Source organism: Ochotona princeps, chromosome 15 (assembly GCF_030435755.1).
Source record: "Ochotona princeps isolate mOchPri1 chromosome 15, mOchPri1.hap1, whole genome shotgun sequence".
NCBI classification, from domain to species: Eukaryota; Metazoa; Chordata; class Mammalia; order Lagomorpha; family Ochotonidae; genus Ochotona; species Ochotona princeps.
In genome coordinates, this window is record NC_080846.1 from 50,678,121 (window position 1) to 50,703,745 (window position 25,625).

A 25,625-nucleotide genomic window follows, 5' to 3' on the forward strand; every position below is an offset into this window, starting at 1 on the left:
CCTAGCTTTGAATCAGCCTGTGACACTTGAACATTTCTCCTCCGCAAAGCGGGAGGAACAGGACCACCTCAGAGTAGCTTTGAAGCTTGCTCTAGTTATCTGGGTGCAGAACAAACGCTCAGCATGTGTTAGCTGATGTTATTTCTCATTCAGAGACTGGAACTCATTCTGAACCTAGCCCCAGATCATCAATCCTCCCTCTGCTTGATTCGTGATGGTTGATGGTTGTCACTTTTACTGTATTTTCATCCCTTTCACATGTCCATCTGCTGCATCAGGTTTTGAGGGTTCTGAAAGGCAGGTTGTCTTTCTTATCTTCATAGTTGCAGCACCCAAAACACAAACACACCTGATTCTCGAACAAGCAATGTGTCTTTTCTCTAAGCACGTCTTTGCTATCCACTTGATAAGTTTGTTGCGTTTTACAAATCCTTTTTTTAAATGTATTTAGTTTTTAAAAGATTTACTTATGTTGAAGGCCAGTATGTTGGCTCAGCTGACTAATCCTCTGCCTCCAAGTGTCACATCATATATGGGTGCCAGTTCCTGTCCTGGCCACTTCAATTTCCATCCAGCTCCCTGCTTGTGGCCTGGGAAAGCAGTTGAGGATGGGCCAAAGCCTTGGGACCCTGCACCCACATGTGAAACCTAGAGGAAGCTCCTGGTTCCTGGTTTCAGATTGGCTCAGCTCCAGCATTTGCAGCCACTTGGGAATAGGGAAGCAGCAGAGAGAAGACTTGTCTCTCCTCTCTGTAAATTTGCCTTTCAAATAAAAACAATTTATTTTGTAAATATAGTTTTACAGATGTTGGCACAGTAGCTCAACAGGCAAACCCTCCACCCTGTGGTGCCAGCATCCAATATGGGCACTGGTTCATGTCCCAGCATCATAGCATCATATATAATCACATATATATCTAGCATCATATATATATATATATATATATATATATATATATATATATATATATAGCCTAGGAAAGCACTGGGAGATGGTCCAAGTGCCAGGATCCCTGTACCCACATGAGAGACCCAGAAGAGGCTCCTGGCTTCATATCAGTTCAGTTCTGGCTACTGCAGCTATCTGGGGAACGAGCCAGTGGAGGGAAAACCTCTCTCTACCTCTTCTCTCTAAAATCTGCTTTTCAAATGAAAATAAATCTTTTTTAAATAAATAAATAGATAGATAAATAAATAAATAAATAAATAAACAAACAAATGGCAGTTTTGCAGAGCTCCCCAGATGGCAGCAATGGCCACGGAACTGGGCTGGTTTGGAGCCAGAGCCTGGAACTTCCTCCAGATCTCGCACATGGGTGCTGGGGCCCAAGGACCTGGGCCATCTTTCACTGCCTTCCGTAGCACATCAGGAAGTGGAACAGCTGGGACTCAAACTGGCATCTATATGGGATGTTGGCATCACCTACTGTGTAGAGGTAGAGGCTTAACCTACTACGTCATGGTGTTGGCTTTTCAAAGATGCATTATTTACCTATTTTTTCAAAGATTTATTTATTTTTATTGCAAAGTCAGATATACAGAGAGGAGGTGAGACAGAGAGAAAGATCTTCCATCCGATGATTCACGCTCCAAGTGACAGCGACGGCCGGTGCTGCACCAATCCGAAACCAGGAGCCCAGAACCTCCTCCTTATCTCCCAAGCGGGTGCAGGGTCCCAAGGTTTTGGGCCATCCTTGACTGCTTTTCCAGGCCACAAGCAGGGAGCTGGATGGGAAACGGGGGTGTCGGGACTAGAACTGGCGCCCATATGGGATCCCAGGGTATTCAAGGTGAGGACTTGAGCCGCTAGGCCACAGCACCAGGCCTCCTATTTACTTATTTTTAAAGATTCAACATTTTTATTGGAAAGGCGGATTTACAGAGAGGATAGATAGAAAAATCTTCCACCCACTGGTTCACTCCCTAAGTGGCTGCAATGGCAGGTGCTGAACCGATCTGAAGCCAGGAACCAGGAGCTTCTTCTGGGTCTCCCATGTGGGTGCAGGGTCCCAAGACTTTGGGCCGCCCTTGACTGCTTTCCCAGGCCACAAGCAGGGAGCTGGATGGGAAGTGGAGCAGCTGGGACATACACTATTGCCCATACTATTGAGGATTCAGCCTTGAGTCATTGTACCAGGTCTTACAAAATCTTAATGAATAGATTTGGGTCAAACTCCAAAATTCCTGTCTCATGGCTCCTGGGATCCAGGCTTGAGAACCTTTATTAACAAGTTTGAAAAAAAAAAAGTTGCAGGCCTGATATGGTGCTCATAGTGGCTGAAGTCCTTGCCTTGCACGTGCCAGGATCCCATATGGACACCCGCATGTGTCCAGGCTGTTCCACTTGCCTTTCACTTCCCTGCTTGTGGCCTGGGAAAGCAATGTAGGATGGCCCAAAGCCTGGGATCCTGCACTCATGTGGGTGACCTGGAAAAAGCTCCTGGCTTCGAATCAGCTCAGCTCTGGCCATTGAGGCCACTTGAGGAGTTAACCAGTGGATGGAAGATCTTTCTCTCAGTCTGACTTTCCAATATAAATTATTAAAAAAAATTGAAATGCACCTGGCAGTTTGTAGCACTGCTAGCAGCCTCTATCAGAATGCTGGGCTGAGTCCCAGTTGCTCTGGTTGCTTTTTTTTTTTTTCTTTCAAAATATTTTCAGGGCCTGGCACAATAGTGTAGCGGTTAAAGTCCTCTCCTTGAACGTGCGGGAATCCCATATGGGCACCAGTTTAATCCCGGCACCTCCGCTTCCGTTCCAGCTCCCTGCTTGTGGACTGGTAAAGCAGTCAAGGGCGGTCCGAAGCTTTGGGTTCCTGCACCCGTGTGGGAGATCCAGAAGAGGATCCTATCTTCAAATTGGCTCAGTTCCAGCCGTTGCAGCCGCTTGGGGAGCGAATCATCAGAAGATTGTCCTCTCTGTCTCTCCTCCTCTCTATATATCTGCCTTTCCAATAAAAATAAATATTTAAAAAAATGTTTTTCATTTGAGATACAGATTTTACAGAGAGGTAGAGATCTTCCATCTGCTGGTTTGCTTCTACAATAGCCTGAGTCAAGCAGATCCAGAGCCAGGGGTTTCTCGGTCTCCCACATGGATCCAAGGGCCTAAGGACTTGGGTCATCTTTTTCTGCTTTCCCAGGCCATAAACATGGTCAGATCAGAAGCAGAGCAGCTAGGATTGGAACTGGAGTCCATATGGGATATTGGCACTAGAGGACGGAGGATTAGCCTACTACAACACCGTGCCAGCCCCAGCTGCTCTGCTTGTCATCCAGCTTCTGGCTGATGCTCCTGGGTATCCAGCAGATCATAGTCCCCTGCCCTCAGAAGGGACCATGGATGGAGTTCTTGGGTCTTGGATTCAGCCTGATCTAGTGCTATTTGGGAAGTGAATGAGCAGATGGAAGATTTTTTTTCTCCCTCCTTCTTCCACTCCCCCAGCCTCCATGCTCTACTTTTCATATAAATAAATAAATCTTTAAAATAAGAAAATCGTCTCTATCTATTCATCTAATTAATCATGAAGGCTCTTTACACTTTAGCAAGCTTGGAACAGCTTGATGTCCTCTTTGATGATGTTCTAGTTTCTTAACATTAAATAGATGGACTTCAACGGACCTGTGGGGGAAGGCACTTTGGCCTAGTCAAGTTACACGGATGTTTCAAACACCTGCAGTCCACATCAGACTTCATGTCCAGTCCACACCCATTCCAGCTTCCTGTGAACTGGCACTGTGAAGGAGCAGGTGACAGCTCAAGCGGCTGCATTGTTGCCACCCACTTGGGAGATGTGATTGAGTTCCTGGCTCCCAGCTTGGGCGTGGACCAGCCTAGGTCACTGCAGGCATGTGGGCAATTAAGTGGCAAACGGTAACTTTCTCCACCTCTCTGCCTTTCAAATAAAAAAAAAAAAAAACTAAAGGCTTTGCAAAAGGGTAGCAAAAGGAGTAGAATTTGGTGGGCCCAACTAAGGTATGGCACAGATGAACAGAAACCAGGAGAAATGGCTTTATTTGGACCCAGAAGTGTGAAACAAAAAGATCAGAGACAGCAGCTTTCACTACGGAGTGAGATTCTGTTCCAAAATAGCACTCAAAGTTCATTAACCAAATGACCCTGAACTTCCCAGCAGCCTCGTGGTCGGTGCAATCAATTGAAAGGCCTGCTGGCAAACATCTCTGCCACCATCAGAACAAATGTACAGATTATTCTCCAGAGTCAGAGTGTCCACAAACCCACAATCACAAGTATTACAGAGAAAAAAAAAAATCACGTTTCAGATCTTAAACTTGTCTTCAGCATTTAGCTCAATATCTTCAGAAAACAGTTCCCCTGATTAAGCAAAAACAAAACAAAACAAAACAAAAAAACCCTCTTCAGCTCTTAAAATCTAGACCAGCAGTCATAAGTCGGCCTTTGCTTAGCCCTTGTCGATCTTCTTCCTGTTTTTTTCCCTAGGCAGTCGGGGGCCCGGAACAGCAGGGTAAAGAAAGGCTCAGGCGGGGTGGGTTGCGGGGGTGCAGGACCCGGGGCTATGGAGCCCAGGACAACATGGCATCTGAAGCTTGGCGGGAGAGCAGAACTGGTGAGGCTTGAGGGGAGGGTCCGGGCCCTGCATTCAGTCAGAATCACTGCTGGAGGAGGAGGAGGAGGAGGAGTGCTGCAAGGGGAGAGGGGAAAGGAGACAGCATCAGATCCAAACAGCCTCAGGACGGCTCTTTGTGGCGCCCCTCCCTTCCCGCCAAGTCCTCCTGGTTTCCGCTTCAGGAAGAAGGTGCGGATTCCTGCACTAGGCTTAAACAACAAATGAAAGGGTTTCCTTCAACACTGAGCCTATACGAACGGATTAAACCCTCCTGTCTCACTGCACAGATTTTGACAGACATACGGCTTTTCTCATGAAAGTAACCAACTTTCCTTACCTGAGCCAGTGCTTTGGCGAGGGGGAAATTCAGGGCACAGGCACATTATCTCCCAAATGCTTATTGTGGAGTAGCCTGTTAAGTCCCTACTGAGCTAGGATGCTAACTAGATTCCATGACTCTGAGAAGAGGGTAGAGACAGCAGCTGTGGATGCTTGCCCTCCTCCATCAGTACCCACCAGAGCAAGTGGCAAGTCCGGAGTGAAGGCTTACATGCACACTCCCAACTATCAAAACTTCAGACTTTCAGGATTAGAGAAACCCACAAAGTAAATAGACAGGAGGGGGAGGGGCAGGGCGAGGGATACAAGGGGACAGGAAAATGTAAACAAAGTTCTGCTCAAAATCCAGGGGAAGTTTAAATCCTCACACAGCAGTCCTTAAGCCCTGTTCATTGACACTCCCTTACAAGGAAGATACCTGGCCTTGCAGTGGAGTATGACCGCCCTTAGCCCCGGGCTTTGTGGACAGCTGAACCAGGGCTGCTCAGGCCCTCAGGTTCCCCTGGCTGAGTCTGCTGCAATTAACACTCAGCCATCTAGGGCCAGAAGATCCTGTTAATTATTATAGAAGACTGTTCCAGGGCTGTCCCTATAAAGACACATTCAGAATGGCTTCACTGGGTGTGTCCGACTTCCGCAAACCACACCTGAGAGGTAGGGAAGGGAGAAAGTTTCGGGAGAGCTCAAAGCAGACAGGAGTCTACTGCTCCTTCCAGATGAGAAGGGCCCTAAAATGCAGGCTTTCTCAAAAGGTTCATGGCAGGTAATGTATCACGGGGGCTGGAGTGGGGGAGAGGCAAGGAGGAAATGCGTGGGTTTCAAAAATTTCTGTACTAAATCGCATTTTTAACTCCATCTTCCCAGAAACTTCTGGACGCCCCCTTGTATTTCAAGATAGTTCAATTCTTCCCAGTAGAAACACTTTACAGTGAAGAACTACACTATAGTAATGATATAGGGGAACTCAGTGAGAGGGGGATTTGGGGAGGGGAAAAGGGAAATCCCAGGTGCTATGGAACTGTATCATAAAATAATAATAAAATAGAAATTGAATAAAATAAAGGAAATACTTTCCAGAAAGGAAGAACCACAGCCTAGACCCCCAATAAGGGCCACCTCTGCCATCCACAGACTGACTCCCCCTAAATCCCAGGTGGGTTGGGCACTGACCTTGCCATGTTTGTGGTGTTTGTGTGCCTTCTTGTGAGCTTTCTTCATTTTCTTGCGCATCTTCTTATCCATCACCATTCCTGGCCCAGGAGGCATGCCGGGGCCAGGCGGGTAGGGAGCAGGGTGGGGACCTGGAGGATGGCAGCCTGGACATCCTGGCTGTGGCACAGGATGATGATGAGGAGGATGATGAGGAGGATGAGGCCCACCTGGGGGGAAAGCTGGATTGCAGTGGGGAGGTCCTGGAGGGGGATGGGGACCCGGAGGAAAAGCCGGATTGCAGGGGGGTGGTGGATTGGGACCTCCCGGGTAGCAGCCGGCTGGGGGAGGGTATTGATTTGGCCCTGGTTGTCCTGGTGGAAGAACCAGAAAATAAGCAAACATTAGAACTGCCCAGAGCATCTGATAACAAAACCACCACACGAGGAAAGAAATCTCAGCTTTGTCACGCCACAAAAATGAAAACAGCAGGAAAGAGAAAGGAGGGGTGGGGAGCCAGGGAAGACTGAATGCGGAAAGGCGGGGGTGGGGATGGGGAAAACCGACAGGGAAAGTTCTCCATACAAGGCAGAAGATACCACGAGCACCCCAAAAATCCAACAACAACAAAAACACATACCCGAGTTGGGATTCCACATGTTTTCAGGCGTTACCCGCAACCTAACGAGTAAAGAAACAAGGCAAAAATACGCTCAGACCCCAACCTCTCCGGCCCACCGGAGTCTCTCCCACTTAGCAATCCAGCACGCACTCCAACTAAGGAAAGACCCCCTTTATTCCCACTTCTCTAGGCACAGCCCCGTCCTCGCCCCGTGGTGACCTTGGCTCCTCCGAAGAAGACAGAGTCCGCACTCCTCTCCCCTCCGGAGAGTCCTAATCAACCGGGGGCCACAAAGGACCGGCCGCCCCCCAAGCTCCCTTCCCCGAGACCCTCAACTGCTTCACACCAGAAGTTAGTTCGAAAACGTCACACCCCTCTTCCAATACACAGAAGAGAAAAATGCAGATCCCAGTTCTCAGCTGCGCAGGGAACCTCGCGACCCACGAATGAGACAAGTAAATTAGAAAAGCTCCAGGTGCCCCGTCACCTTACCACCGCCGACCACACTCGAGTCGCCTCCTTCCCAATCTCGGTTCTCCCTTCCTTGTCACCCCTAATCAATACTTCTTGGAACCGCCTCTGTGAGCACCTAATTGGTAGCTGCGCGTCCACCCGGCCTGAAGATTGGAGAGCGCACCTGTCCATCACTGATATCGGCCTGTGCCATAAGGAAGCGGTGACTCCCGGAAGCCTGTGGGTGGGGCAGGGGGCGGAGCCGTGCCCCGAGCAAAGTCCGGAGCTGAGCTCCCTGTTCCTACGATGATTACAACGCGATAAGCGTTGTCAACACAGGGGTACACACACACAGAGCTCCAGGGAAACGCCCCGAAACAGCGAGGCCCATAGTTCCTCCTGCTACTGCCCTCTTAATCCTCCGCGGGAAGCCAAGAAACAGTCTTGCTGGAGATAACAGATTTCCTAATAACTCTCGTGATTCATCTCAGTGGCATGACTCTCACTTCCGATGAGTTGGTCTAAATCAGAAAGCTGGATCAAGCCTTGATCCATTCTCTGCTTCATCTTTCTCCTCCTCCCCCACCCCAAGCCAACACCACCCAGTATACATTCGTCCCCTGCACAGATATGAAAGACCTCCCTTTCTGTCTTCTCCTCTGCCTCCAACGCACCATCATCCATTACTGCAATGGCTTTTCCTGCACTCCCGACCCTCCACCCTCAAACTGTTGCATATCTCACAACCTGGAAAGTCTTGGTCTTGACCAATTTGGCCCATGACTGATGATGCCTGGGGTGATTTTTGGCTTTGCAAAGCAACGCGCCCAGGCGGCTGTGGCTTTAACTCCAGGAATGGGAAACTTAAGTCAAGTGGGTGGTCGGAGGTCACTTGGGGAGTGAATCAAGAACAGGAGATCTGCCTCTCTGTCCCTCCTCCTCTGTATATCTGATTTTCCAATGAAAATAAGAATAAATCTTAAAAAAAAAAAGTCAGGTTGGGGTTGAGAGATTAGTGTTGCACAGGCCCACTAGTTGTTCTGCAACTCTTTAATCAGCCTTAGGAAAGTTATATTTTTAAAAGTTTTTTTTTTAAGATTTATTTTATTTTTGTGAAAGGCAGAATTACAGAGAGAGAGAGATCTTCCATTGGTGATTTACTTCCCACATGGACACCAAAGCCAGGGTGGGGCCAAGTCGGCACCACCAGTTTGGCCAGCGCTTCACCGGGAGCTGGCCCCTTCTTTTAGGAACCTTCGTGATGTCAGTCCAGGGGTCACCAGTAGGTGACTGATAGCTGGTGTACTCGGAGTCTGGAGTTCCAAAGGCTTCAGGTCACATCCTGACATAAACATGTTAAACGTGTGTCAGCTGGAATAACTCGGTCTTCTAACCCAGGACCCAAACAGGACTCCTCCATTCCAAGAGTCAGTCTTCAGTTAACAGTGAGCTTGCAACCATGAAATTAGGGTAACCAAACTTTAACTTAAGAGCGGGAGACTGGACACAATGTGATAGCCTATTGACTAAATCCTTGCCTTGAACATGCCAGGACCCCATATGGGTGCCGATTCATACCCTAATTGCTACACTTCCCATCCAGCTCCCTGCTTGTGGAGTCGAGGACGGCCCAAAGCCTTGGAACCCTACACCCATGTGGGAGATCCAGAAGAAGCTCCTGGCTCCAGACTGGCTCAGCTCCAACCACTGCGGTCACTTGGAAAGTGAACCAGCAGACAGACGATCTTTCTGTCTGTCTCTCCTTCTCTCTGTAAATCTGACTTTCCAATAAAAATAAATAAATCTTAAAGAGAGAGAGAGAGAGAGAGAGAGGAAGACTGCCAGATTGTGAGAAACTAAGACCTGATAACATCTAGCATGTGTATATGTATATCAGAGGCACAGTGGAGTAGTAGGATAAGCTTCCACCTGCAGCACCAGCATCCTATATGGATGCCGGTTCATGTTCTGGCTGTTCTACTTCTCTTCCTCTTCTTCCTCCTCCTTCTCTTTCTTCCTCTTTTAAAGATTTATTTATTTTTATTTGAAAGGCAGATTTATAGAGAGGAGAGACAGAAAGAAAGATCTTCCATCTACTGGTTAACTCCTCAAACGGCCACAACAGCTGGAGCTGAGCTGATCCAAAGCCAAGAGCCAGGATCTCCTGATTCTTCTGGATCACCCATGCGAGTGCAAGGTCCCAAGGCTTTGGGCCATCCTCTGCTGCCTTCCCAGGCCATAACAGGGAGCTGGATGGGAAGTGGAAGAACCAGGGCACACATCCGTAGAGGGTTAGCCAATTAAGCCAGCGTTCTGGACTCCCCACTCAAGCTGCTCCACTTCTGATATAGCTCCCTGCAAATGTATCTGAGAATGTAGTGCAGGATGGCCCAAGTGCTGCACTCACAACAAGTTCCAGGCTCCTGGCTCGGGCCTGACACAGCCCCATCTACCACAGCTATCTAGGGAATCAACAAGCGGGTAAAAGATCTCCCGCTCCTGTCTCTGCTCTCTGTAACTCTGCCTTTCAAATAAAAATAAATCTCTCTCTTTTTGTTTTAAGGCATGGTATAGAGGCTCAGTATCATAGCAATACAATTAACAAATGACTTCATGAGCATATATAGACTCACACACCCACACTTAGAAATGGGTCATAAGGGGCTCAGCACCGTGGCCTAGTGGCTGGGGTCCTCGCCTTGGTCCCATGTGGCCGCTGGTTCTGATCCCGGTGGCTCCACTTCCTCTCTGTCTCTCCTCCTCTCAGTACATCTGACTTTGTAATAAAAATAAAATAGATCTTTAAAAAAAAAAAAAGAAATGGATCATAGGGCAGTGCTTAGCTTAGTGATTAGATGTCAGTTAGGACGCCCACATCCCACCTCAGAAGGCCTGTATTCAATACCCTGCTCTGTCAGCTGACACCAGCCGCTTGCTAATGTTGACTTAGAGAGGAAGTGATGCTGACTCAGCTGCTTGAGTCCCTGTCACTGCTGTGGGGGACCTGGATTGAGTTCCTGTCTCCCACTGGAGCCCAGCCTAGACACAATTGTCGTGGACATTTGAGAGTATTCTCTCTCTTTCCCTTTCAGATACATTAAAACATTTTTTAATTAAAGCTTTTACAATTAATTTTTATTGGAAAGGCAGATCAGATTTCTGGAGAGAAGGAGAGACAAACATCTTCCATCCACTGGTTCACTCGCTACACGGACACAATGGCCAGAACTGCACCAGGAGACAGGAGCTTCTTCTGGCATGATGGCTCAATGGCTCAATCCTCGCCTTGCAAGCTCTGGTATCTGATATGGGTAGTGTTTCATGCCCCAGCTACTCCATTTCCCATCCAGCTCCCTCCTTGTGCCTTTGAAAGTAGTGGAGGATGGCCCAAAGCCTTGGGACCCTGCATCATGTGTGAAACCGAGTAGAAGCTCCTAGCTCGGGCTCCTGGCTTTGGTTGGCTCAGCTCTGACCACTGCAGCCATTTGGGCAGTGAACTAGAGGTGGAAGATCTTTCTCTCTGTCTCTCCTTCTCTCTGTAAATTGATTTGTCTTTTCAACAAAAGCAAATCTTTAATAAATAATAATAATAATATTTATTATCTAAAGATTTTTTTTTTATTTGAAAGGCAGGGTTACAATAGGGGAAAAAACAGGAAGAGAAAAAACTTCTATTTGTTGGCTCATTCCCAAAATGGATGCAATAGCTGGGACTGTGCCAGGTCAAAGCTGGGAGTTTCTTCTAAGTCTCCCACATGGATACAGGGGCCCAAGCACTTGCGCCGTCTTCCCCTGCTTTCCCAGGTGCATGAGCAGGGAGGTAGGTTGGAAGTGGAGCAGTCAAGTCTTAAACCAGTGCCCACAAGGGACAATGGTGCCAAAATCTGAGGCTTAAACTACCTTGCTGTAATGCTGACTCCATCCATCACCTAATTTTAGCAAAGGTTCATTCCCAATGGAGGAAATCCCAATGTCTATTAGCAATCAACCTCCACTCTTCTCCCACCTCTACCCTAAGCCGCCTAGTCCCCAAACAACCACTAACAACGTTCCATTGATTTACCCATTCTAGAGTTCCCTATCAATGAGCTCACATAACACTTGGTCTCTGCTATCTGAATTCTTCATTCAACATCTTGTTTTCAAGTCCATCTATACTACCTTGTATGGCAGCTCCTTTTTGTGAAGCAAGTACTGAATACCGCCCTGCTTTTCGATTATACATTAATCAGGGTTGTGTTTGAATATGGTTTGTGCCCTGCAAAGCTATGGTTGAAATTTGATTGGCGTACGATAGTGTGGAGAGGTGGTGCCTTTCACAGACATTTATGTCTTTCTCAACGGAGTGGGTTCATTCTCCCCAGGGTGAGGCTGCCCTTGGGGTGAGCATGTGAGCCAGTAGATAAAAAGCCAATGCCCCATATCAGAATGCTTTAGGTTTAATACTAAGCTCCAGGATTTCAGCTTCCTGTTAATACAAACCTTGGGAGCTAGTGAGTGGTGATGGCTCAAAATCATTGCTTGCTGGGGCTAGTGCGATGGCTCAATTGGCTAATTTTCCACCTGCGAGCATTGGTATCCCATAGGGTCCCAAGGCTTTGGCCCATCCTCTATTGCTTTCCTAGGCCAAAAGCAAAGAGCTGGATGGGAAGTAGGGCTACCAGGAAATGAACTGGTACCCATAAGGGAAACCCAGCACATGCAAGGCGAGGACTTTTGCCACTAGGCTATTTTGCCAGGCCCAAGGCTTCCAACTTCTACTGGCCTTTGACTAACATCATTCCAGAGGATAACAATCAGATCTTACAGTTCATGATGAGCTCTTTATCTTTTTTTTTTAAAGACTTGCTTTATTTTTATTTGAAAGGCAGATTTACAGAGAGAAGGAGAGACAGAGAAAGATCTTCCATTTGCTAGTTCACTCACCAAGTGGCTACACAACAGCTGAGCTGAGCTGATCCAAAGTCAGGAGGCAGGAAATTCTTCTAGGTCTCCCACATGGGTACAGCGGCCCACGGCTTTGGGCCATCCTGTGTTGTTTTCCCAGGCATATTAGCAGCAAATTGGATTAGAAACAGAGCAGCTATGGCTTGAATTGGTACCTATATGTGATTCAGGCTGTACCACAATGCTGGTCCCAGTACACATAATTTTTTAAAGATTTATTTATTTTATTACAGTCAGATATACAGAGAGGAGGAGAGACAGAGAGGAAGATCTTTCCATCAGATGATTCACTCCCCAAGTGAGCCGCAACAGCCGGTGCTGCGCCGATCCAAAGCCAGGAACCAGGAACCTCCTCCAGGTCTCCCACACGGGTGCAGAGTCCCAAGGCTTTGGCCGTCCTCGACTGCTTTCCCAGGCCACAAGCAGGGAGCTGGATGGGAAGTGGAGCTGCTGGGATTAGAACCGGCGCCCATATGGGATCCCGGGCTTTCAAGGTGAGGACTTTAGCCGCTAGGCCAAGCCGCTGGGCCCCCAGTCCACATAATTTAAAAGCCAAAAAAGATGGAAATACAAAAAGTGAGGTCTCTTTTCCACTCTTTTCTTTTATCTAGCCTTCCCCAGCCCGCATGCTCCAGTTATCCATACACACACACACACATTTCCATTGTTCATGTATGCTCAGATAAGTAAAAATTGACACCTACCTTTCTTTTAATAAATTCAAACTTCTTTTTTTTTGAAAAGTACTGGGAGAGAGACAGATAGGTAAAGAAATAGAGTCTCCATCGGTCGGTTTACCCCCCTAATTCCCACAGTGGCCAGCCCTGGACTGGACTGAGGCCAGCAGTCAGGCACGCCTGTGTGCTTGGCAACAATCCAAGCCCTTGAGCCAAAATCCATTTCAGCAGGAGGCTGAAGCCAGAGATCAAACCCAAGGACGCTGATTCGGAGGAAAGGTGTCCTCACCGATGAGTTAACCACTAGGACAATCTTTCACCTTCATACTACATTTTCAATAGCAAAGCCACAAATTATTCAAGGTCTTGCAGTTTCCTTCCCATACTACATCCTAGGGATCTTTCTATATGTGTGTCCGCTTAGTCTTTTACAATTGCATTTTATTCTTTTGTAGGATATGCAATCACTGACTTGACTGATCTCTATCAATGGCCTTTATGCTAGTTCCAAACTTCTGCAATTCAAAACAATGTTGAAACGAATAACTATGTACATGACATTTCACATATTTGTCCTTTTTTTTCTTAAAGATTTATTTTTATTTAAAAGGCAGATTCACAGAGAGAAAGAGAGACAGAGAAAAAGCTCTTCTGTCCATTGACTCCCTCCCCAAGTGGCTGCAATGGTCGGAGCTGAGTCGATCTGAAGCCAGGAGCTTCTTCTGTCTCCTGTGTGGGTGCAGAGTCCCAAGGACTCGGGTTCCACCGCGTTGCCAGACCTTAAGCAGGAAGCTGGATGGGAAATGGAGCAGCCAGGACACAGGCCAGCACCCTGGCATAGTAGATAAGCCTCTGATGAGTCCCCTAGCTGTTTCACTTCTGTTCCAGGTTCCTGCTAATGTTTGCTCGGTGAGGCAGCTGATGCTGCTCTCAAATCCTCAGTGCCTGCCCCTGACTTGGGTGACTTGGGTTAAGTTTCAGGTTCCTGGCTTTAGCAGACATTTGAGGAGTGAACCAGCAGATAGACAATCTGTCACTTTCCCTTTCTTCCTTTCAAACATGTGTCTTCCACATTGCGTACAGTTTTCCACATTGTGTGCTATCCTCCCTCATTGGGTCGGGAATACCCTTCTGCCCATGTGCTCCTGGCAAATCCCTGCTCCTCCAGGACCTACCTCCCCTCCTCCCAGTGCCCCAGGGACACGGTGCAGGACCCCAACAGTGTGAGTCCCAGGTCTCTGAGCACCTCCAAGGCAGGGATTTGCTGGCGTTCATCTTTCATTGCCCAGTGTCCAGCATGGTATCTTCCCATCTTCCACCTCACCTAAGCACAAATGCTGGGGAAAGAAGGAGAGAAAGAGACACAGGGGGTACCAGGATCACCCAAAAAGAGGAACACCCGAGGTTATGCGTTAGGAAAGCTGACTTTATTTCTCTTCCTGAATACTAACTAGGTCAGGGTCAAGGGGAAGGCAGTGGAGAGACAGGGCAGACAGGCACGCGATCGCCTCTGCAGACTGCACGCAAGCTGCCTTATTTACATGTGAGAAACGGTGCCAGCAGGTTGGGATTTCTGGGAGCTGGGGCCTGGCTGTTGAGGTCTGCCAGGGAGAAGGGCAGGGGCAGGAGCTGAGGCTGACTCGTCTTCGGGGCGGCCGAGTGGACATCCCTCCCAGAAGGGCCTCGCCTCCGGAGGGTGAAGCATTGCAGCCAGGCGCTGCTGTACACACTCGGCGGTCAGCCGCGCTTCTGGATCTGGGTCCCAGCAGTCCTCCAGGAGCTCCCTCAGTGCTCCAGGTTCCTGGGGAGAAGGATCGGGAGGCGGGCTACAACCCGGGAGGCTAGCGGGCAAGGTCTGTGTGCCCTGTTGGTTCATGTTCGCCTTCTGTGTTTGCTGGGAGCCTTGCACTGCACCTCATGGAAGCCCAGCCCAAGTCTTATTCCCTAGGAGATGGGCCGCCTGTGTGCCTTCCATGAGGGTCCCCTTGTTCCTCTATAAAGCTAATTCATGTATACAGCTTAACACACTAATAGCCAATCAGCCTTATTCCTCTCCAGCAACTAAGAGCCTGGCTTCCTTCATCTGGACACGTGAGCGGTGGAAAGTTCTGAGCAGGTAGTAAGAGAAGGGGTTGCCTGTTAGGGCATTATTTTTTCAATACACACACACATACACACACACACACACTACATGAGGCCACTGCTTGGAACCTTGATGCCTAGACCTGGCTTTTACCTAGTCGCAGCCAAAAGCCATGTTCAGGAAGGAAAGGAAGCCCAATGGTGCCGATAGTTGGGCTCCACAGTACTTGGGGCAGGATACAGGATAAGCAACAAAACCAGCTTGAGCTCCCAGGAGGACAGAGCTCTGAGGACCGGAGCTAAATAACCACAGGGAGGAGAAAGGGACACTGCCCAAGGGCCACCTATCATGAGTCTCAGGTGGACAGACTGAGTGGGCTCTGTGGGAGAGGTAGGGTAGACAGAACAAAAGTGTCCAGCGGCAGCTGAACACAAAGAAGTGGAGGGCTATGAGAAGAGAAAGGTGCAGAGGGGTGACCTGCCATGGTAACGGTGTTCTCGAAGCTCAGCCCCCCCACCCCCAGCTTGCCTGTGGCCTCTTACTGTGACAAAGCAGTGCCAGGAGTCTGGGATGCAGGGCCGTCTCCTCTCTTCCACAGCCAAGGCCCACAGCTCGCAGGCGGAGGGGGCGCTGCCCAGCTCTGCCTCATAGGCCAGTTGGAAGGGTGGTGGTGGTCTGTTGTCTGAGGGCAGGATAGTAGAGGGCAGACAGAGGGGCGGGTGTCAGTATTAGCAGTGGGGTGAGGGGGGCAGTCATAGTTTTCTGGGAACAAGGTCAAGAGGTGGTTGGCCCTCAAGTAGGTAAATAGGGAGCTGGAGCCGGGGTGGTGGACTAACCCAGCCGTCCTTACCGGGCCTCAGATCTGGGCAGCGGCTCAGGATCTCCCAGAGGAGCAAGGCCAGAGAATAGACGTCAGCTCGCCGGAGGGCCGTACCCCAGTCCTGGAGGTCCAGAGACTTGTCCAGGAGCTCTGGCGCCATGTACCTTTGTGTGCCGGCCTGGAAAGGACCATGCGTGGAGGGCCGGGTTTTATCTCTGGGCCAGTCCCTACTGCGGGCTCAAGGGCATCCTCCACCACGCCGATGCCAAGCAGTCCCTGCTGGAGGACAGCCACAGCAGGTGGTTGTCTCTGGGAGCAGCACCTCCACCTGGAGAACTCACCTCCATGATGGCAGCTGGGCCTCGGGGTTCAGCTGGGGCCCAGGCTGGGGGCTGGGCAAAGCCAGGGAGCACCAGTGCAAGGCCCAGGTCTCCGATGGCACATGACCCGTCTTCCCGAATCAGCACATTCTGGCTGCTCAGGTCCCGGTGGGCGATCCCTGGCTTGTATTGGCCTGGGAGGAAGTCCCATGTTAGAGGGTTATGGATCCTCTTCGTTTTTCTTTGAACCTGATTGGTCCCCTCCATGTGAAGGGAGAATCAGGGGTGCAGCTACGTGGTTCCTGGCTCCCCTGCCTCCAATTTCCCGCTCCCAGCTCATGCTTACCATCCTGCCAGCGCTCCTCATGGAGAAATGCCAGGCCCTGGGCTAGGGACAATGCCATCCTCAGAGAGCTTCTCCAGTCACTGGTGTGCTGGGCCAAGTACTGGCACAGGGAGCCCTGGAGGGGATGGGGGAAGCAGAAAGAAGAACAAGACACACACAGCTCCATACTGGAACAGCAACCTACTGACAGGGCCAGCGTGGTGGCTCAATCGGTTAACCTTCCACCTGTAAGCACAAGCATGCCTGTTAGTGTCCCAGCTGCTTCTCCATTTCCCATCCAGCTCCCTGCTTGTGCCCTGGGAGAGCAGCAGAGCCTTGGGCCCCTGAACCCACATGGGAGACCCAGAAGAAGCTTCTGGCTCCTGGCTTTGGATTGGGTCAGCTGTGGCTGTGGCAGCCATCTGGGGAGTGAACCAGTAGATGGAAGATCTTTCTCTGTGTCTCTCCTTCTGTCTGTAAATCTGCCTTCCCAGTAAAAATAAAGAAATCAAAGAAAGAAAGAACAAAAGAAAGGAAGGAAGGAAGGAAGAGAGAGAGAGAGAGGGAGAAAGAGAAAGAAAGAAAAGGGAAGGAAAGAAAGAAATCAGCTTTTTCCTGCACCTTCCAGAAGGAAAGACATGTTGACAAACTCAGGCAGACTCCATAGTGGAGGAGCGAGCATGGGCCTGGGTCAGGAGGTTGGACATGGCAGCCAGGGGCACTGAGAATACCTTGAGCTGTAGGCCCAGCCCACAGGGCCTCCTGTAACCTTTGCAACAACCCTAGGAGGGGCAGGTGCTTCTGCGGCCTCAATACTTCTCACATGAGACAGAGGACCTTGAATGCAAACTGACTCACCACTCACTTCTGAGCTCCACCTTCTACTGACTCAGACAGCCAAAGACAGACAAGGCTTAGCAGGTGGTCAGGGGCATTCCTCATGAACTATCTGGCCCAAGGGGGTCCTGGTGCGTTTGGGCTAGGATGGGTGGAACCCACGGGGAGGGTAGGAGAACAGCAAGTAGGGGGCAGATTATAAGTGATGGGCCAGGAGTAACAGGGGTTCCTTCTCATTCAGCTAGTGTTGGGCACGTCCAGGAGTATGTTCCAACCCCAAGTTGCCCAGGTCAGCGAAGAGATAATGATGCCCATAAAATGCAGGGTGCCATAAACCCCAGGATAGGGACGTGAATCGAGTGTCACGAGCATAGAACAGGGATGACTAACATTGTCTGGGAAGGGAGAGAAAGTCCAACAAATGGCAATGATTTTTGCTGGCTGGCAAAAATCAGCAATGATTTTGTAGCTGGCCCAGTGGCAAGGAGTCAACGAGGGGGCTCTCCAGAGGTGCAGGGACTGACAGAGTAGGGGCAGGGGCTGTGACATTTGGAGAGGGTGAACAGGAATGGAAAGAATGACTCAATTAGCTAAGCCTCTCCTGAAAGTGCCAGGATCCCACATATGCACTGGTTCAAGTCCTGGCTGCTCCACTTCCCATCCAGCTCCCTGCTTGTGGCCTGGGAAAGCAGGGATAGGCTATGGCACCACCAGTGAGATTTGGGACTTGGGGTGGGTAGAGGCAGGCCAGGCTACATTAGAGTAGAGAATGGCCCAAAGCCTTGGGACTCTACACCGCGTGGGAGACCTGGAAGACACCTCTGGCTCCTAGCCCTGATGGAGGAGAGAGCTAGCACAGATGAGGTGGAGCAGGCTTCCAGTCACACACATCTGTGAGCTCCAGGTGGATCAGAATCCCTACTTTAAAAAAATATATATTGTTATTATGATGATATTGGAAAGGCAGAGAGAAGGAGAGAGAGAGAAAAATTTGCATCTTCTGATTTACTCCCCAAATGGCCGCAATGGGCAGAGCTGAGCCGATCCAAAAGCAGGAGGCAGCAGCTCCTTCCAGGTCTCTCACACGGGGGCAAGGGGAGGATGAGCTAATTGAACCTTCGTGCTAGACCCAGAATTCCTGCTTTATAGAAGTAAAATAAGCTATATAAAATAAGCCAGACTTCAGCTGGCTTCTTTGCGGCCTGTGAGTGAGAAAATGAAAACCATGAATCCACGCTGACTCACATCACTCACTATTAAGCATCATCTCTTATTCCCTCAGAGATCTTGGGACCAACACAGAAGCAGAGGAGGATGGACGAGCTAGTCAGGAGCATTTATAGTGTTCCTGGTGAAGGTCAAGTCTAAAAAAAAGTGGAGCATTGTCGTGGTGCATCAGGTACAGCTCGCATCCTCAATGCCAGCCCCTTCCTTCCTTCCTTCCTCCTTCCCTCCTTCCCTCTGTTCTTTCTCTCTTTGATTTCTTTATTTTTACTGGGAAGGCAGATTTACAGACAGAAGGAGAGACACAGAGAAAGATCTTCCATCTACTGGTTCACTCCCCAGATGGCTGCCACAGCCACAGCTGACCCAATCCAAAGCATGTCTGTTTGAGTCCTATGGCTCTACTCTAATCCCTGCTAACATTCCTGGGAAAGCAGCAGAAGATGGCCTAAGTATTTGGGCCCTGCCACCTTCCTGGGAGATGAGGTTCCTGGTTCCTGGCTGATGACGTTGGCCTGGTCCAGTCCCAGTGGCCCAGTACTGACTGCGGATATTTGTGGAGTAATATTCCAGCAGATGGAAGATCTCTGTCTTTCCCTGGACACACTTTTCAAATAAATAAAAAAAGTATTCAGAAATGTGTTGAAACTTCCTACGTAATGCAGAGCAGGAAGTAGATGGGGAAATGGCACAGAATCCAGGCAAAGTCCTAGATTTTTTTTCAAATTTAAAAAAATGTGTTTAGGGCCTGGTGTGGCTTAGAGGCTAAAGTCCTCGCCTTGAAAGCCCCTGGATCCCATATGGGCGCCGGTTCTAATCCCAGCAGCTCCACTTCCCATCCAGCTTTCTGCTTGTGGCCTGGGAAAGCAGTCGAGGACGGCCCAAAGCCTTGGGACCCTGCACCCGTGTGGGAGACCTGGAGGAGGTTCCTGGTTCCCGGCTTCGGATCGGAGCGCATCAGCCCGTTGCGGCTCACTTGAGGAGTGAAACATCAGACGGAAGATCTTCCTCTCTGTCTCTCCTCCTCTCTGTATATCCGGCTTTCCAATAATAATAAAATCTTTTAAAAAAATGCTTTTGTTTATTTATTTATTTAAAAGGCAGAGTTGCACAAAGAGACAGAGATCTCCCATCTACTGGTTAATCCCCAAATGGCCACAATAGTTGGAGCTGGGCCAGGCCAACGCCAGGAGCCAGGAACTTCTTCTGGACCTCCCATGTGGGTCCAAGGGTCCAAGTACCTGTGTCATCTGCTGCCCTTTCCCAGGCGGATTACCAGGAAGTAGGATTGGACATGGAGCAGCTGGGTCTGGAACCAGCATCCCTGTAGGATGTTAGTGGTGGCAGCTATATGTACTATGCCATAATGCAGATCTCAAAGTACTAGATTTTTTAAAAGATTTATTTTATTCTTATTTGAAAGTTAGATATTCAAAGAGAAGGAGAGACAGAGAGAGAGAGAGATCTTCTGTCCTTTGACTCAACGGCTGGAACTGCACTGATCTGAAGCTAGGAGCCAGGAGCCTCCTCCAGGTCTCCCACTTGGGTGCAGGGTGCCAAGGGTTTGAGCCATCCTTGGCTGCTTTCCCAGGTTACAAGCAGGGAGTTGGATGGGAAGCTGGGCTGCCAGGATTAGAACTGGCGCCCATCTGGGATTCCTGTGCGTGCAAGGTGAGGTGAGGACTTTAGCTGCTAGGCTATGTGCCAGGCCCTCTTCTCTTTTCTTTTTTAATATAGCTTATTTTACTTCTATAAAGTGAACCAATTGCACGCTACAGATTCAGACATGGTTAACTGGTTCCATTTGCTTTCCCCTTTTGACTATAAAATCCATAGGTGGAGGCTGTGTTTTTCGTAACATCTAGTACAGTGTGTGACACAGTTTGTAAATTTTTGTTGAATGAGTTTGGAGGGCAAAGGTCTTTAAATTTGAAAATTTATTTTACATTTATTTGCAAGTCAGAGGAACAGAGACAGAGAGAGATTTTTCCATCAGCTTGATTCACTCCCTGAATGCCCACATCAGCTAGAGCTGGGCCAGTGGAAGCCAGCAGCCAACCATTCCGTGCGAGTCTCCTACACTGGCAATAAGGAATTAAGTACTTGCTGCCGTGTACAACACACAAACACACAAGCACACACACACTCCTTAGTTCTTACCTTGGGGTGCAGTTCCAGTACCAGTAGAGGCCCAGAGGGTAGGGGGCTGGGGCCCCCCTGGCCAGCAGCAACAAAGCGGACAACATGGTTGTGCTGCAGGCCCGGCATCTCATACAAGGCTTTCTCAGCTTGGAACTGGGCCACAGCCCGGTGGGGGAAGACCTTGATGGCCACTGGCTCTCCTTGTAGCTGCCCAGCCCACACAACTGCATGACCTCCTTCCCGGATGACCTGGTGGGGGAAACAGGTCTGGTATGGGGTGGTGGGGAGGAGTGATGACCAGAGGCACCTGTCCCCCACCCCCGCCCATCCCTGGGGGGCGGGGCACCTGCGAGAAGCATAGTTGGGGCAGCTCCAGTAACTCCTCACTCCAGTCCCTGTGGGAGTCTGCCTCTGGCTCTGGCCGGCTCTGCTCTCCATAGGACTTCCTCTGTAGTAGAGCTAGGGCAAGAGAGAAGCCGTGCAGTTAGGCTTCACAGGGCATGGGGAAACAGGAGGGGGATTTTTAGCAAGAGGTGATGGGGGTGAGAAGTGCCTGGAGAGAGGGATGAGGATTTGAGGAGCAGGCAGTGGGGGACAGTGGGCAGCATCTTAGTGGGACAGGAAGGGGTGGGGCAGGTGAGTACCCACGACGATGCTGCCAAGCAGCAGCAGCAGCAGAACCAGTCCCGGCAGCACCAGTGCCATCCACAGGGACTCACCTGGAAAGGTGAAGGCCAGTGAGTCCAGCCCCAAATCCAGCTGTAGACTCTTCTCCCCGCCCTCCCACCCCACTACCACCCCCAACTCACCCCCACCTTGGTCGCCAGCCCCCTTATCTCCCGTCACCAGGGCAACCAACTTCTCAAGGCCAAGAGAGGGAAGCTCCGGGGCAGGGAGGTAGGGCGAGAATTGGCCCTACATCTGTCTCTCACACTAACCTAGCCACCCCCCCGCACCCCTCACAGCTGTGCTGTTGCCACCTCCACACGCTAGGTTCCAGCAGTACTACTGTGGGGAGGGGGTTGTATGGCTACCTGGGGCAGCCTGGGGACCCTGGGGGCCAGGAATTCCAGGGCTTCCCAGCAGAGGCACATGGCTGTAATTGGCATTGCAGAAGTCTGCGCCACAAGAACAGGTAAAGAGAGTGGAGCCAGGACCAGTGTGGGCTCGGGCGCTGGGGTTACAACTGAGCACCTCGCAGCCTGGCTCATCGCTGTCTCGGCATCCTGATAGAAGAGAAAGCAGGGATAAGGGGGAGAGCAGGGTGTGGCCTGGAACTAAGTCACCTGTCTCCCCCTCCACACATTCCATGCCTCCCCTTTCAGTACCACCCAGCATGTCCGGTCTCCCATCCTGGCCACCACCTGTCAGTCAGTCACCTTGCATCTCCACCTGTGCCTGGTCTTGGGTTAAATTCCAGATCCCGAAGCAGCAGCGGCTGTAGAGGCAGCGGATAACCTTGGGAGGTCCCGGTCCTGCATCTAGCAGCTCCCCCAGTGTCTTTGTGCTGCCTCGCACGCCAGGAGCCTCAAAAAACACACAGGTCCTCCTGTTTGGGGGTGCTGAGGGTCCGGGTGGGAAAAGGGGAAGATTCAAAAAGGGGAGTTAATGTTGGAGCAAAAATAAAAAACCCAGTAGCTAAAGCGCAGTTTTTATCTTGCACAGTCAGTGTGGTGAGGCCACAGAAGGATGGGGCCTGGAACCTGCCCCCAATTCCCGCTGGGACACATGAGCTCTTTAGCTCCACCATCTCTCCCAAGTGCCCGTGTCCCTCATGGGCCCCACCACTCCCTGGGGTACACTTACCTTGTACAGACGTGGGAAGCAGCGTCCAAAGCCCGAGTGGGCCCAGCATCCTGCTCTTGGTAGGCCTGGATGAGGGGGCAGTTGCGGGAGCCAGCACGGCTGGCCCTGGCCGCAGCTTCCTTTAGATATGGGGCATGGTGGGGCTTCAGATCCCCTAGTCCCCAACTCCGCCCCTCCTTCGTCCTAGCCCAGTCTCCAGGGAGAAGGAGGCTGTGGGGGAGAGGGTGGGTGTGGGGAGAGCCGGGAAAGGGAGGAGGATGGAACCAATCTCCTATCCTCCTCTTTTCACTGCGCAGTGGGAAAAAAGGGGCCCTGGAGGCCCAGCTGCGAGCCTGGTGATGCCGGACATCCAATCTCTGCCTCTCGCTGACCCTAAGAAGGTGCTGGGCCCGCTGGGTGTTTCTCAGGCTGGAAACCCAAGTGATGTCAACTCCTTTGAAACATCCTACACTCTCCATATATTCAGGAGAGGGAAACTTCACAACCTGTATTATCAGGGTCTTTGTTTTTCAAACTCAAGCATTAGAAAGAGTTAAAAACAAAACCATGAGGTTGACATGGTGGCTCAAGAGTCTAATCCTTTGCCTATGACATTGGGATCCCATGTGGGTGCTGGTTCTAGTCCTGGCTGCTTCAATTCTGATCCAGCTCTTTGGTTGTGGCCTGGGAAAGCAGCAGAGGATGGCCCAAAGCCTTGGGACCCTGCATCTGCGTGGGAGATTCTGGCTCCTGGTATTGGATCAGCTCAGCTCTGGCTGTTACAGTCATTTGGGGAACGAACCAGCAGATGGAAGGTCTTTCTCTCTGTTTCTTCTTTAAATATGTGAATCTCTTTTCAAATAAAAAAAATTTTTAAACATTATATTTAAGAAATGACATTGAGTCATACATCGAACACATCACCATTATTGAAAAGGTAAGCTTTTGTGTTTTAATTGGGCATCTATTGCATGCCAGGGTGCAGCAATGACCTTTTCCTTTACAATCACCTCACTTCTACCACGGAGATGGTTCCAAAGAGTGAGCCTAGGTAAGTTGCCCAAGGTCACTCAGCTGGAGCTGAACCTGGGTCAAGTCTGACTCTAAAGCTCAGGATTTGTTCTTTGTAATATACCATATGCCTGAGATAGATACATAAAATTCAGGAATAGGGCCTGGCACGATAGCCTAGCGGTTAAAGCCCTCACCTTGCATGCACCAGGATCCCACATGGGTACAAGTTCTAAGCCCGGTGGCCCAGCTTCCCATCCAACTCCCTGCTTGTGTCCTAGGAAAACAGTTGAGGATGGCCCAAAGCCTTGGAACCCTGCACCCACGTGGGAGACCCAGAGGAATCTCCTGGCTCCTGGCTTCGGAGGGGTTCAGCTCCGGCCGTTGCAGTACTTGGGGAGTGAATCAAGAAGATCTTCCTCTCTGTATATCTGACTTTCCAATGAAAGTAAATAAAATTCAGCAATAAGAGAGAGATTTTCACTAAATATTGTTATTACTGAGAAAACAGGTACATAACCTGCTCGCAGGCCACTGACAGGAAAAGGCTAGGATGCAGTTCACACAGTCACCACCAGAGGTCGGCAGACACGGGAACCCCGGGCTATACTGGGGCTACAAGGACGTGTCGTGCATCACCCAGGATGTATCTCAAGTCCCAGGGACAAGGACTGTAACGAGAGAAGGGAGGACATAGGGCGTGCGGGGAGAATGTCAGCACGCTAGTAGGAGAGGGCTGTGGCTCCCGCTGCAAGACAGGAGTGCCAACTTCAGCTGACTCTTGCCTGGACTATGAACCTGGCCAACACTAAGCAGTTCTACACCTGTGAGCAGCTGCCTCCATTATGAATGGGACGGGCCCTCCAGGCGATGTCTCCCCAGCCTTTTTGTACCCCTAGTGTCGGACTAGAAGCCCTTTCTCAGAGTGATCTGACGGAGACCAGGGCTCTGGGCTTCAGCGGTTTTTCTCCTGGGGAGAACAAGAAGCCCCAATAGCTATGAAACTGCAGCTGGAGACAGCTGCTCACCCTCCCTAGGGCCCCTTTCAGGAGCCTGCAGGGCCGTGCCAGCCAGCAGGAATGCTGTACTTAGCTCCAGCCGTCTTTGGACCCCCAGATCAGATAAGTCTGGGAAGGAAGGGGGTTGAGGAGGGTGGTAGTCGGTGGGGGAAGTTGAAGGTCAAATAACTTCTTCTGTCTGGAGTGTCTCAGGCAACTCCTTCGGAGTGGGAGCAGGATGAGAAAGAAGAGTCTCCCCCCACCCCAGAAAACCTGGAGTAACTAGCCCTGTCCAGAGAGAAACCGTACCTACCTGGGGCAGTCAGATTTTAGAGTTGAGGTGTAAAAAAAAAAAAAAAAAAAAATCTTAATTCTGGGGCGGAAGATCCTGAAAAGGCTTTACAGTTAAAGAGGGAAGACTTCTCAGACTGTACCTTCACCATGAACTTCATTAGGGACCTGGGTTTAAGGCAGCAGTGACACTAATTTAGCTTTAAACCACTGACTATAGGGTTTAGTGATCTGTTCATTCATTCAGCAAATTATTAGAGCACAGCCTAACCACCCCACACAAAAAATGGGGCTATTTTACTAGGAGTTGGTGCAGCAAAAGCTAACATGATTCCAGCTTTTTAGAAATTTAGTCTATGCCCGGTGCGGTGGCCTAGCCTCACCTTGAATGTGCCCGGGATCCCATGTAGGCACCGGTTCTAATCCCGGTGGCTCCACTTCCCATCCAGCTCCCTGCTTGTGGCCTGGGAAAGCAGTCGAGGACGGCCCAAAGTCTTGGGACCCTGCACCTGCGTGGAAGATATGGAGGAAGTTCCTGTCTCCTGGCTTCGGTTCGGCATAGTATTGACTGCTGCAGCCACTTGGAGAGTAAATCATCGGATGGAGGATCTTCCTCTCTGTCTCTCTTCCTCTCTGTATATCCGCCTTTCCAATAAAATTAATAAATTAATTTAAAATTTTAAAAATAGATAAAAAAAGAAAGAAATTTAGTCTAGAAAGGCATGTTAGCAAGCAAACAACAGAATTCTTCCATTAGATGTAGCAACAAGAAATTGTCCAGGCCAAGAGCAAAGAAGTTAATTCAACCTGGGGTATAGACACTAATGAAGAGGAAAGTGCTCCACCCCGACCACCTCCCCCAAGGTTTCTCGTGATGCTCAATTGGCTAATCCTCACCTTGCAGGCACCAGGATCCCATTCATGTCCCGGCTGCTTCACTTCTCACCCAGCTCCCTGTTTGCAGCCTGGGAAAGTGGTAGAGGATGACCCAGAGTCTTGGAACCCTGTGGCCAC

General features: G+C 50.0%; 2 protein-coding genes across 4 annotated transcripts; both read right to left on the reverse strand.

The window, feature by feature from the left end:
- Positions 1 to 4,427: 4,427 nt before the first annotated feature.
- On the reverse strand, positions 4,428 to 7,293 carry PRR13 (proline rich 13). The gene is made up of 4 exons (XM_058673634.1): positions 7,186 to 7,293; positions 6,717 to 6,757; positions 6,098 to 6,450; positions 4,428 to 4,663 (listed from the first exon to the last, which is right to left on the reverse strand). The coding sequence occupies exons 2-4, from the start codon at positions 6,733 to 6,735 to the stop codon at positions 4,622 to 4,624; spliced, it is 414 nt and encodes a 137-aa protein (XP_058529617.1). The 5' UTR covers positions 6,736 to 6,757; positions 7,186 to 7,293; the 3' UTR covers positions 4,428 to 4,621.
- Positions 7,294 to 14,186: 6,893 nt separating this feature from the next.
- AMHR2 (anti-Mullerian hormone receptor type 2) lies at positions 14,187 to 22,607 on the reverse strand. 3 transcript variants are annotated; one of them, XM_058673457.1, is made up of 11 exons: positions 22,333 to 22,607; positions 21,906 to 22,088; positions 21,561 to 21,752; positions 21,171 to 21,245; positions 20,873 to 20,985; positions 20,545 to 20,775; positions 16,345 to 16,459; positions 16,020 to 16,192; positions 15,709 to 15,856; positions 15,401 to 15,540; positions 14,187 to 14,576 (listed from the first exon to the last, which is right to left on the reverse strand). In XM_058673457.1, exons 1-11 carry the CDS (start codon positions 22,379 to 22,381, stop codon positions 14,313 to 14,315), a joined length of 1,683 nt encoding a protein of 560 aa, XP_058529440.1. In that variant the 5' UTR covers positions 22,382 to 22,607; the 3' UTR covers positions 14,187 to 14,312. The 3 variants fall into 3 exon arrangements, with proteins under 3 accessions (XP_058529440.1, XP_058529442.1, XP_058529441.1); XM_058673459.1 differs by lacking the exon at positions 21,561 to 21,752; XM_058673458.1 differs by lacking the exon at positions 21,171 to 21,245 and having other exon boundaries at positions 22,333 to 22,605.
- Between the last annotated feature and the right edge of the window lie 3,018 nt (positions 22,608 to 25,625).